General features: G+C 37.9%; 1 protein-coding gene across 1 annotated transcript in view; it reads right to left on the bottom strand.

Moving 5' to 3' along the window:
- Positions 1-750: 750 nt before the first annotated feature.
- The window catches only part of LOC124162087 (Golgi apparatus protein 1), a 43,327-nt gene continuing 29,965 nt past the window's right edge, over positions 751-14,112 (bottom strand). The window contains exons 13-18 of the mRNA XM_046538463.1: positions 10,696-10,881; positions 9,690-9,890; positions 8,977-9,096; positions 6,979-7,219; positions 3,237-3,340; positions 751-1,311 (exon numbers count right to left, since the gene is read on the bottom strand). Of these exons, the coding sequence (XP_046394419.1) occupies positions 1,141-1,311; positions 3,237-3,340; positions 6,979-7,219; positions 8,977-9,096; positions 9,690-9,890; positions 10,696-10,881 (1,023 nt within the window). The 3' untranslated portion in view covers positions 751-1,140. The remainder of the gene's footprint in view (positions 1,312-3,236; positions 3,341-6,978; positions 7,220-8,976; positions 9,097-9,689; positions 9,891-10,695; positions 10,882-14,112) is intronic.

Below are 14,112 nucleotides of genomic sequence, written 5' to 3'. Positions count from 1 at the left end.
ATAATCATTCTTACGGAAAAGGAGGAATGAACTTACATTAGCTCTACGGGACACTGGTAAGCATCATCCATGCATATGATGGTCAATTTGAGGTATGTACTGTTAAAATTAGCAACTCTTTTTGCTAATCTTCAATTCATGCAAAATTGTTATCTACCAAAGAATGTGATGGATAGGACTCACAAGAACATTGATTATAGTGACCACGTGATCACTATAAAACCAAAATTTATTCCCCAGTTTTTATGGCATGTACTTCAGAATTTTCTACCAGGATTTATAATCTGCAGCCCTCCCAAAACAAAGACCTCAATCTATACCTGGTCAATGACAACATGTCTGCTGAAGTTTAAAAAACTGAGTTGGTTTCCATCCTCAGGGCTGATATTCCATCCTATTCATTGTCATTGGGATAAAACACCTATGCTGCAAGACCGAGTTCTTGGAGAGATTAACATAAGAATCCATCAAGAACAGACTATAAGGAACAGATCTTCAATCAATACACAGAATATGCACATAGCAATCCCTGGAAGTTAACAATGAGGAAGATTAGATTGGCTCGAGATAGGAGGCAACAAACCACCCAATCAGAAAAGGCTTGATGACAAGGATTGACAATTAACAATGCGCTATTACACATTCCTAACATCAGTGGCACCTATGCTCAATAGGGAAATAATGGGTCTATGAAGCCATAGGACATAAGGTTTTGTAGTGTACCAACACTATTCCACAAAAAAACCAACATTAAATCAAAACAAAAATTTTATTTGTCCTCAATTTTGATTCCCATATGAAGAGATCACCAGAGGAGATACAATAATTAAATAGATTGATCTTACCAGAGATCCAGCAAAACAAAATTGGAACAAATAATATGAATCTGGAAATGTCGTCATTGCCACCATGCATTGTGATGTAAACAAGGATACTGTGGCTCTTTGAGAATGAGATGACTTTCTTTTTAAACATTTCGTCACCATCAGCAGTTTTCAAAAAGATTCACATCCCAAAATCTTGACGTAGCACCAATCACTATACGGTGCCTGGAACTATGACAGGCCCACAGCATTGGGAATGCAGCTGTCGCAGATGTAGGAAAAAACTGGAGGTTAACTCCTTCCACATTTGGCAACACTACCTCTTCCTCACGACAATATTCCTACGTGAGGCGCGGCCGCAGAACAATCCCAAGATGAAGAAGAGGCCAATGCTTGAGAGGCCAACAAGTAGAAAGTACTTGCGTGATGGGGAATGTACTACCTGCGCATACAGTTCACCCATTGTTTCAGGTGGGTAGCCGACAATCTGAAAAGGACAAAAAGGCAAAGAAAATTTTCTTAATGTGTTCACGGAGTGAGGTATCCTACTTGATAGAGCTTTGAGTTACAAACCCAGTTTTAACCTATTCAGGATTCCAAATCCCCAGTGAAGACTAAAAGAAGTTAGGACAAACCCCAAAAAAAAAAAGTGTGAGGAGGCTGGGCTAGTCAGGGTTGAGCTCTACTCTTACCTATGCAAACTAAGCCTTGGGTTGAATCAATGTCTACTCAATCACCTGCTTTTTCTCAGAATGAACTTCAGTGCCCTCAAAGACACAACTTGCAAAACCACATCGATAATAAGGATGTTATTTTTTTGCAATTACATATGAATTGCTAACTGCAGAAAGGCTTCATGTCCAAGTGGGGAAATTTATCTTTTTTTATTAAGTTGTTGCTAGTTGCATGACTAAATATTTCCTACTAAAAGGAAACATGTCATGCTAATAACACCGAGCATATGTTTCCATAACATGTTTCCTTTTAGTAGGAAACTTCGAGTCTTGCGCCTAGCAACACCTTAAAGAACAAAAAAGAAAAATCATCCAACTTGGGTATGATGCCTTTCTGCAGTTGCTGATTCGTCTATTGATTATATCTTTTGCCGGAAGTTTTTCCTCAAACTTTAAAAAAAACATAACTGTCACTTTTTCAGTCAGGATAACCATACTTATGAAGAAAATAGGCCCTTTGAAAGCCCATAATGCAAGTATTATCCCATTTTGAATTGATAAGTTGACATAACACATGCATCCAAAGTCATCATGACTTGAAGTATGTAATTCAATGTACTACAACCAGTGAATGACTTTGTCTTCCAGCTCACATTGAGCTCATTCCTTTGAGGGTGTCCCCTTCTTTTTGCATTTCCACGATTGTTTCTCTATGGATAATTTATGACTATAAGGTGAAAGCCGCCAATGGTCAATTTAATGCAAATTAGAAATAAAACTAAAACCAGTGCCGTTAAAAATTAGTCTAGGATAATTTGTAGTAGTTTTAAGTCATGAAGTGTTAATATGGTAGCTTGAAATTGAGTATCAGAAAATTAATTTTCATCAAGTGGGATTTACCACTTAAGTCTAATTTCTTTTGGCCAGCACCCCATCACCCTCAACAATCTAATGTAATCCACTAATAAGTTCCACTAATACATCCATTAGTGGGTGGGGTGTTACTAGATGGCCCTAGGGAAAAGGGTCGGGAGGATTTTGCAAGGGTATTCTATGTGCTCTTTCCCTTCCTGCAGAAAAAGGCTGAGGCTCCTTACGCAAAATTTTCCTACACACAGTCGAAGACTTCCCACTTAGCTACCACAGCTGAAAGGATGAGTGTTTATACAAGAGTAACACAATTAAAACTCATACAGAGATGCCCTCACTCCTGTGAGTTACATTTTGTTTTGATAGTGCTAGTGGCATGCTTGAATCAAACTGTTTCTCCTCTGTTACCTTTGAAGTACCTACACGTATATGACTCACCTTTTACAGATAAAATCATAGTTGTGTTTGAATTTCTTAATTTAATAGTGAAAGAAACACAAAAGCGATAAAGAAAATGCCAACTATGTTGGCCATTATCCTACCAATGAAGTGTACACTAAGATGAATTTTTGACTTAAGTCGACTTGGATAGGCCCAATTTAAATATACCGGGACCAGCCACGGTGATAACTTTGCGGAGTCACCCACAATGAACAAATTGTGCAAAAAATCCACAGAGGATAAAAAAAGCCATTCTCCCTGACCGGGATTCAAACCCGACCCCTCCACTGGCCGATGGCTAAAGCACGTGGCCGGGAAATCGAGGGATCCCGGTTTGAACCCCAGTCAAGGGAAATAATTTTTTCTCTGTGGATTTTTCACACAATTTGGATATGCCCAATCCCAATTGTGAACCTTAACCACATACCATTGCAGCCGTGTTGAACATGCGTATCCTCTTGAGCAACATAACACTGCATTCTTCACGAAGAGAATTGCCATTGTCCATCACAGACTGCAGGCAAAGAATATCTGTAAGACAAATCAACAATTCACAGAACTGCATTAAACTTCAGTAAGAATAGTATGCAAGCAGTACGTATGTGCATAAAGAATAATTTAGCTCATATAACCTTATTTTAACTTTCAAGTTGCATTTATATACGTATCCTCAAACACAGGTGGGGCAAGACACACACCTATAAAATCAACACTTTCTAATATTTAACTGTAGGTGGTCCTAGCCACCTTCCTCAGGAATCCAAAGACGTACAAATTCACTTTGAACTCTGGCCCCTGAGGAGGGCTCCAAATAAGAGCTCATCAATAGTATTTTGATTTATTCATGGAATATTGATAGAAGCAATAAAGTAATGAAATATGTATACCTATAGTATAGGCCATTACAGTAAACTCTCGTTATAACAAAGTTCACGGGACTGAAAAACCGGAGATTCGTAATAATGGATTTCGTAAGAGCATTTCTTTAAGGATTATTTGCAAAAAGATATACCTTGCAAAAATTCCTTATCTCTTCAATCTCCCACACTTATACTCGTACTGTAAAATAGCTTCAGAGTAAGGCTTTTCTGGGTAAATACTCTGTATTTGGGTAAATACTTGGGTAAATATTTGGGTAAATACTTTGTATTTACCCAAAAAAGCCTTGCACCTTTTTTTCCAGAAATGCAGGTGAAAAAATGGGGGTGCGTAGCTTACACGAATCCTCCAAATTTTAATGTAAGCCACATTCTATTTTCCCTCAAATTCTTATCATTTGTTTCTCAAGAGTTTTGCAATGAAACAAGGAAACCTTTGCAGGAATTACACGCCTAACATTATTTAGCCTTATTAATCATGGAAACGTAAATTTATCATTTCAACAAAGATTCAGGAGTTCCTATATTAGATCGCACCCAAAAAGTGTTAGGAAGTTTTTTTTTCCGCATGAGCCAGCCCAAAAATGTGGATGCATGGGATACTTGAGGACACGGCTTACATGAGTAAATACGGTAAGCGATTAAATAATGTACAAATACAGTAAGTCGACCTACGAACAAGATACGTTCTGAGAGCTTGTTCGTACGTTGATAACCAATGCAAAGCAATGAAAATTGTGGTTGTCCAGCATAATGCAACACTGCATTATAATTTTGCGTTAACTCTAGATAGTGAAGAACTGATCTAGCTGCGCGAGCGATGCGGTTGAAGACGAATGAAATGCACTGTCGGTGGGAAGGAAGAAAAGCTGAACTGTTACTGACTTCACAACGGATTTAACTGACATTTTGCTCAGACTGTGCCCAAAGTGTGAGTTCTTTCACGCCACACTGAGTCACATGGGCCAGCTCCAAAAGATGCCAAATTTGAAATTTTGGGCACGCTCAAATTTTTGAAACATGCATAACTCTGAAAGTTCCTAAATCGAATGTTTGTAAGAAGAGGACATATTGTTCATAATTTATGAGCGGTAATGAGTGCGTCACCGTCATTCCATAAGAATGAGGCTTAATATATGATGAAACATGGTTACTGAAGCATCTCCCACAGAAGACAGAACTATGATTGGCACTCTAGGGCACAGCGCACAAAGAGAACTCAAATGTAGCGCAATGATTATAATGTAGCATAATGTATATCCACCTTTAAAAACACCATCAGTAAGTGCATAAATGCAGCAGCATATTCATGGAACTTCGTGATAAAGCTCACTTTATAACCTCCAGTACCAGAACTGAGGTTTGTAATTTCGTAATAATGTTTTTTTTTTACTATAGATTGGATTAGCGTTTTTTTTGGGGCCAACGATTTGCTTTGTAAAAACAAGAACTTCGCAATAATACTGCTCATAAGAACGAGAGTCTACTGCTGCAAAATTAATGTACACTAAGGCTATGCACAATTGCTGAGGAATAGCCGCATGCTTGAAAATTGGTTTAAAGTCTTTCCTTCTCATTACATTTGTATTACCACAAAATAATACATTGCACATTTACGCACTTCAATATGTGCCATGGAAAACACAAGAATTTAACAAGAGACTTCTGTCACTAAGAAATTTTCATCCAATATAAAACATGGTTCCATGTTTATAAAGACTGGAGCACTGATAAATTCAATTCCTGTGGTGTAATATCTAAGAGATTTATGCTAGCCACAAAACTTTGATGCCAATTTACCTTCAAGCCTATCAAACTCAGTGTAACTGTGTGCTGGAGATACCAACTCATATATTTATCTAGAAATTTTGTTACTAATTGTGTCATGGGTAAATGGATTTGATTACTAAAATGTTTACATAGTTTCTGGTAAGTGAGAAACTGAATAACAGGTCCAAATTATAGAAAATAACAAATGCACTCTCGGATAAAATATTATTTGCTTCCTCCATTAGCCTTCCTTTCCAGAGCAATGTAAGAATTGACTCATTACTCGCCACCATTACTTTGAAAAAAGTCAGAATCTGTGTAGGCGTTCCCTAGTAATGCAATAGGACAGGCCTTTCAATGTATAATGCCAAAAACAAGTGCTCAGGCCTTTATCTAGGTATGATTGCGATATGGGTGTTGAGATTCCTTAAGTATCTTCCTTTATCCATACCATATCCTAAAATGTGTGCCGCATTGTTACTCCGCAAATAATTGCATGAGGTAGTACCCTCCTTTTGATCGATATACATTGGACTCATTACAGCAGTAGTTAAACTCTCAGTCAATGCAAGGCCATACTACAATGGAAGACAATGATAGCTTTAGAGAACAGCAATGTTGATCTCAATGTTACGTCTTGGGCACTTTTGAATTATATTATTCCATTTCATGACCTTTATATTTGGACTTTCTCCACTTATTTTTCCCAATCGCTTGACATATGTTCTTTTTAATCAGTCATTTTATGACATTTTCACTGAATGTAGGGCATTTATGTATTGTGCAACACAATTAAATACTATGATCAGCATACAGTAGAATCTTGGTGAATAAGGGATAATTCCTGAAAAATTGCGCTCTAACATGTGCTCATTATAACTGATGGCAAAGGATAAAACCCTTATATTCTGATTCTCATCCTTTCATTCGTATTGGTGCTATTTAATATGCATTTCCCTCAAAGTGCACCTTTATCAAAAGAGGCACCTTTATCTACTAATGAGGCCTTGCAAGACAATTATTGGCACTCATTTCCTAAACCCACACATCCCAGGCTTCATGACACACGAAGTGGAGCAATGTGATCTGGTATTGTCCCGCAAAGATACGATCTAAGCTAAGCCTACGCCGGTCCACAGTCCTCCGCAACAACAATCGGGACACCGACTATCCTGATGCTGAGCTTCAATCCTCGCTTCAAATATTCACTCAGTAGCCTTGAGAATCGGTGACGAGTAAGAACCAGAAACGTCAGCGCTCGTAGAATATCTTACCTGTGCAGAAACCCGAGAAAAGGTTAAATATTCTGTTCTCCGGGAAAGTATAAAATCATACACAATTTAAACTGTTGCACGATGGCAGAAACCTTATCCTAGACCATGCACCGCATTGTTACCCAGCAAATAATTGCACGAGAGGCAGAAGTAGGGGGGAACTACTCCGAGCAACTTTCCCTGAGATTCCCAAAATAACATGCACCGTAGTACATAGGTGCAAATGTAAAGGAACAACAGTACTTACGGTTTCCACCCTCTGGCACGTTGGCACAGTGATGGGCATCATCTGCTGCACATGCCCTCTGAAGGAGAGGGTCCAGCTCCAGCCGAGAGCCGGACAGCGAGTCCCGGATAGATGCCGCCACCTCCGTCCGGCACTCCCGTCGTCCGATGGCGCCCTCCACCAGCTTCTCCCTCAAGCACTCCTCAATCGCACCCCCTCCTTCCTCCTCTCCTCCTCCACCTCTTGCACAGAGACCCTCCACCTGCAATGGACACGTCATTCAAAATAGCTCTACATACACTCCTCCCTGCCTTTGATGTTACCGTAAAACCTCTATGTACTGAACCTCTTTACATCATAAACCATACTTCATACCACCCTTACGGTCCCGTCAGATTTACATGTAAATTTGTAGGCAAAACTCTTTTTAGTGAACCTCTTTATCTCATAAAACCTCCACTTATCATACCAAGGAGACACCCCCAAGACGGCCTAACTACCTCTGCAAATTGTGCCGAGACAACTAGAGACCATTAATGCAGTCGCAATCACATACATGGAATGACATTTTCAGCAATAAATGTTTCACCCTTATATTTTTTCTTTTACACCTTTAATATGCTGTAATTTTCACGTTTACCATTACTTATGTTCATTGTGTGAGCACACCCAACAGTAAATAAGAAAAAAGATATCGGACTATCCTAATCATTTTAAGAGAGAGTTGAATTAAGAGAGATCACATCATTTTCTCTTGAACCATGGTAAAAATAACGCGATAGCGCTCGCTTTCTGTTATCATTAAATAATAAATACATGTTCACCAATGCATGTATGCTTATTTAAATGCATAAATATAATGGTTTAAAAGACAGTGGTGCCTTTTATTTCCAAAGGATATGAAAAAATGGTGCATGTCACTAAAACCTCTCTATAGTGAACCTCCATGCATCAAATTGCCCAAATTTTGGTCCCCTCCATTATGATGTAAAGAGGCTTTACTGTACTAATATTGATTTGTACCATCAAAGAGCCTATGAAATGCAATGCACCTATGTGGTTAGATACATTGGACAAACTTTCAAATCAATGAAATGCCACCTAATTGCACATCAAAGGGCTACAAAGAACAGGAAGTTGAACTCTCCGCTGCAGCTGAGCACACATGAACAGGCCCCATGCACATCATAAAATTCAAAGATGCCAATCTAATATCCGATGAACATAGGCATTATCCATGGATAATATGTGATGCCATAGAGATCACAAAGAAAGTAAACACCTTGAATAGGGAAGGTGGATATTCTCTCACTGAAGCATGCATGTGTTATGAAGATAGAGGCAATCAAGTATTCATTACATTACTGAATGTGATAAGCTCCACCTCAGTTTGAAGTGCAAGACACTGATGATGTCTGACATTGATGAATTCCAAAACTTAACGGCTTGAAACAAGGGCGTACCCAGGATCATAACTAGGGGGGGGCAAACCAAGTTCTGACATTAGTTTATGAGATTACTTATTTCCTTGAAAAAATAGTTTTATTTTAGTTACATATCTTATACTAATACATACATGCATAGTATTTTTCATGGGTTTAAAGATAATTTGTTGAATACTTTTGTTTCAATTCAGTACTGATTTTGCTTCAAGACTTTTGCAATATTTGCTTCTGGGGGGTGGGAGGGGGCAGCCCCCTATGCCCCTCCCAGAAGCTGCCCCCCCTGCCCATGGCTTGAAGGTAGAAGTCTCTGCACAATGCATAGAAGTGAAGGAATATGATGATGAGATGAGCCGTAGGTGGAGATAAAGGACACAAAGATAATGAGCATAATTACAGAAACTACCTTGGGGAAGTGTGAAATGGATGTCTGCAATATACAGTCTTAGGATTGCAGTACTTAGAATGAATGCAGGTTTTATACCCATTGTAGGTTTTCTATTAAATATGATATTAAAATGATTCCCTTTGTTTCTACTGATTAAAAAGCCAAATACAAAGAGAAAAAAATGTTTACCTCCATTTTACATGCAGATGCAAGAGCTGGATTCATTTCATAATTAAGGGCAGCTTCGATGACCATTGTAGAAATCTGCCGCTCACATTCTTTCTTCAGCTGGTGCTCATGAAATTTTTCCTAAGGAAAGAAAGAAAAAGATAAATGAGGCATACTTAAAATGAGGGGAGGAGAATTGTCATGATATCAATGAGGAAATAAAATGACAAGCACAACAAAATCCCTGAAGCTGAATTAAAACAAAGAGTATACAATAGAACCGGCCATAGCTACTCTGATACAGTTGGTTTGCCATTTATAAGTCATTGGCAATTGACTTGATTGATGGTTTTCAGCATTCATAGATACAAAAATAACTCAGGAAAATGTATCAACAGCTGAAGAACAAGAATTACTGAATCAAATAATAACTCAACATGAACGACCGCAGTTAACGTATGTTTTACGGCCATGCAATACTTAAAAAAAAAAAAGAATTTTCTACGTCATGGTCCAATTTTATCATATTTTATGCTCTAACTCGTATCTTAGAAGATAAGATACTCTCTAATTTCGTTGCATTTCGCACTCTGAAATACTTCTTGACCTCTCATCCTTCCCAATCTCAAACTTGCCCACTAAAAAGTATGGCCCAGCTGAATTAATTTTTTTCAACTTCCACCTCCTTAACTGACTGTGGTGACATCTGGTGAGCACATTACACACTCTCTCACCTTGAGACACTTAACCACTTTCCCCTCCAACTCCAAATCCTTTGGCTGTGATGCCACGACGTGCGAGCAGAACTTGTTGATGTCCGTCTTGCAGTCTGCTTGCAGCACAGGGTTTAGGCGATAGTCGGACGACTGCTCAATCATTCTGCGGATGACTACACTCTGACACTTTCTATCGAAAGAAGGTTTGTTCCGGAATTTCTGCAATAAAATGGTGGCAAAACTTGTTAGACTCTCAGTGAAGTTATTACTATCATTATTCATTCTTTACCTTCACACACAACATTGCCCTAACAGGCAAATCTTTCGGCTTGACTAGGATTCAAACTTATATATATGTACTCTGAATTTGTGCCAGGCTCTGTATCACTTAAGCTACCAAGGTCTCTCTTTTGCCTGCCAAATTTTACTGGCTTTGGAGGACAAGGCAGTGTCAGCTGCCATACATACCATGTCACAAAACAACATGTTTGTGAACACAATACCAGCCCCACTAAAAATGAGAGAATTGGATGGAATTATGAGAATGGTAGTAAATTGGTGGCAGTAGCAATGTGATGGGACTGTAAATAAAGCATGCACTACATACCTATTTTTAGGGATGGGTTGGTTCCACTTATAAGTCAGCTTATTTTCCAGGATTGGATTATCAGTCCCAGTTTCTTGGTTAATGATCTTAATCATGATATTTATTTTCATTGCTTAACTTTCAAAAGCCATTAATGATTTTTATTCGGTTGTTATAGAAACTACCTTATGTAACACACCAGGAATTGGATCAATAACATCTTTCTGGAAGTGTATTTACCTTACTCGTGAATTTACCTACGAGTGTCTAATGAAATTCAGAAAAAGAATATTAATGATAAATTTTACTCAGTACATCATAATTTTGAATTATTGTCCAATATAAAGTAGAAATTAACTCTCCATATGTTCAATTCCTTAATTTTGGTGCTTCAGAGTGTGGCCATCGAATGCACTTTTCCAGCTGCATAGGTCTTACCTTGAGACATTCCAGAGCCCTGGAGAGGTCCGTATGAGGGCAGAACACCTTTAGGGACTTACTGCATGCAGTAAGCAGTGTGTAGTCCACTGAGTTGTCCGTCAACTCTTCCCGCTCCACATTGAAGATTGCCCGGTGACAGGTTGCACTAAGCCTCTGCTTTGCTGCTTGAAGGCATTCCAGGACCTGTGATACATTCACAATGCAGGCAAGATATGGATTAACATATCATAATATCTACCAAGAGCTTGATGATATTTTTAAATAAGAAGATTAGGAATGCATCATCAAATTGCCATCTCCCCAAATCCATCAAATTCCCAAGATTTGAGGATTCAAATGTGGAATCTATGAGATTACATCAAGAACAAAAAGGCTTCTAAATAACATCCTAATATTTATAACAGTTAAAATTTGAATGACTTTTATGTTAATGCTACCAATTCTTCTTTCTGTTACTAAAATCTAGGAGCAAAATTTAAAACAGCTTACTCTAAATAAGAAATAATTACGGAGGATGGATCCAGGATTTTTTCAGACCCGGATCCATATCAGATCCATGATATTCGGAGCCGGATCTTCGGATATTTTCGGATCCAAATGCATTTTCAAATTCCCGCTATAAAATGAAGCAATTATTCTAGTTTCTTCTGGGTACATATGAACAAATGAATGCTTTTTAGATTTACATACACATTTTAATATTTTTACAATTTTTTTTTTAATTATAAAATCTTTACAAGCTCAGGATCTACACTGTTACGCTTGTGTTTGAAATGAAAATAGGTTTCAGCAATCGGGTAAACCATTGAATGAATTTTAATATTCCTAACATCAGTTTCCCCTGAATATTGTCACTTTCTCATATTGACTTGTGTTTCACCCGCAAATGCTTCAGTTGTGGTAAGGGGGTCATTCCATGTCAGTTCACCCAGGCATGGCACCCACCGACTCGGATTTTGATGAAATTTTTGTCACTAGCTACTATCACCTATCTAATGACCCATGTAAAATATTTCTTCTCTCACTCTCATAGTTTGCAAGATATGAGGAGTCAAAGTCTGAGATGTTTGCTCAGAAGTGGCGCTAGTGGGAGTCAAATTCCAGAGTGCAGGGCACAGGGTAAAAATTCATAACTCAGAAACCACATAACATATTTGAATGAAATTTTGACCCCTTGTCTATCCAAGTACATAGCTTCCATAGTAATGTCTTTTATTCCCCTTGCATTGTTATGTTGGCCAAAATGATGTCAACAGTTGTTAATTAACCGATTTTTTTAGCTCAAAAACATTACTTCATATTTTCAGAATTATCACCAAAAGGCAGAGCAGTAAACTCATCCAATTTTTTTTTAAATTGAAGGTTAATATGTGCTCCAATATACTGTGAAATAAAAATGGTGGTGTTTTGACTGCCACTATGAGTATTTCAGGTTTTACTTTTTTTTCTGCCCCTGTGAGAGGGATTTTGGACACGTACTGTAAGATAATAAGTATAAGTGTATCCATACCTTCATGAGGATATATTTGAAATATTGGTCAGTAAATCTAAGACCAAACATGTAGTCTAGTGAATGTGGCTCTTGTTCATACAATTTTTTTAATAGCAATACTTGGCTTGTGGCAGCTGAGGGTAAAAAAATCCAAATGGCTCAGAAATGTGAAATGATGCTTTTTTCCTGGAATTTACCCATTTTTCAAGTGTTTAGTTTATGGAAAAATTGGTATCAAAATAAATTAGGCTCTTACTGTGCATTAGAGGATAAATGGAAATACTAATTTAAATAAAATTATTTAAATAATACACTTCAATGTGTTTAAGGCATCTCCCGAACATCTCTGGAGGCTCTCTCGGGCAACTAAATGCTTTACAATACCACCAATTCCATCACATGGTGATATTCCATGGCTTGTAGCAAAGAATGTCCATGATGCCATTAAGGAGAAATCCTGGTAATGCTTGCAAAGATTGAGAAATATTTTGCAGTTCTTGTACCATCCTGCACAACCATCACTAAAGTAACTCAATTTTTTGACTGAAGTAAAATTTTCCTTAACAAAGCAAAATATTATTCTTTGGGTTTCATAAACAAAAGCTACATCATGCTCCAAATCATCTGACAAGATGCATAAACTGGAAATAATAAGCTGTTTAGTCAGGTGATCTAGAGTATAAATCACAACAGGGTGTACCGTACAACTATCACTTGTCCAGTGATTCCCTTGTGCCTCATCCTGGATAACATATGAGTAGCTCTCACTGAAGTCAAAGAGAACAGCTGCTTCATGGGGTCCAAGATTTTCTTTCATTTTCTTAAGGTAGTATGTCTGTACCTTCGTAATAAATGAATGGGGCACCAGTTTTTCCACTCTTTGAATTTAAATTGATAGGTACTCATCAAATGTCACCGTGAAGTTCACCAGTTGATATCTGTCACTGGAAACCCACTGACTGTATGAAACTTCATCTCCGGGGTTACATTCTTCAAACTTTTTCAGCAGTAAGCTTTTCAATTTTCCACGTGAAGGACACTGAAAGCAATGTCGCAGTATACAGTCCCTATTATTTCTAGAGCACACGAAATAACCAATTAGGTCCTGGCTTGTTTCCTCTATATTACAGGCACTAAGCAGTAGGTTGACATTTTAATGAATTGTGCAAAAACACACTGAATGCGTTCCAGGACATCCTGCTACCACAAACCATTTTGGACCTAGGTTGCAGAATTTAGAAAAGCCAATTTTAATTCTGGGGAAGTCAAATTTAAAAGTGGAATACAATTACTTCAAGTTAGCAAGTAATAATCTCTTCTGAACATGTACATTTTTGGAGATACTTATGGAATCTTTCTTTCCAGGCATCATTCTCGAGTACTCATCACTTTCATAGAAAGTCCTAACTAATTGTAATGTTTTATTTTTGCCTTCCCTTTTCTCAATTCAGGTGCAGCTAATTTTCCATTGTCTCTGAAAAGTTCTCTTGCTTGGCGGGCAGTGTACTCACTCACATGATACTCTTCCATTACTTTCTTCCTGCTCCATAAAGTTGGTACCAATGATAACAGATGTACCTTTCCTTGATGGGTGCTTGATGTGTCAACTTTTTGTTTGATTAACCCGTCAGCGTCCAAAGTTTTTTTTAAATTCACACATATTTCACTTTTAAAAAATATGATACATATGAACTTCACACAAAGAACACAATTCAAACTGACTGAATAATGGAGGAAAGTTCTACTAAGTATGTGCACTGAAAGGTATGCTAAAATTCACATATTAAATACATTGCCGGAGCATTGGCTCAGCACTGCACTGGGTGCCCTATGGCACTCGTGGGCGTTGGCGGGTTAAGTCTATGAGCACATCTATATCATGAACTTTCTGAAGTAGTTCTTTTGGCAGTTTTGGGTCATCC

This window comes from Ischnura elegans, chromosome 7 (assembly GCF_921293095.1).
Source record: "Ischnura elegans chromosome 7, ioIscEleg1.1, whole genome shotgun sequence".
Taxonomy (NCBI): Eukaryota; Metazoa; Arthropoda; class Insecta; order Odonata; family Coenagrionidae; genus Ischnura; species Ischnura elegans.
This window is presented reverse-complemented; position numbering and strand designations above follow the sequence as displayed.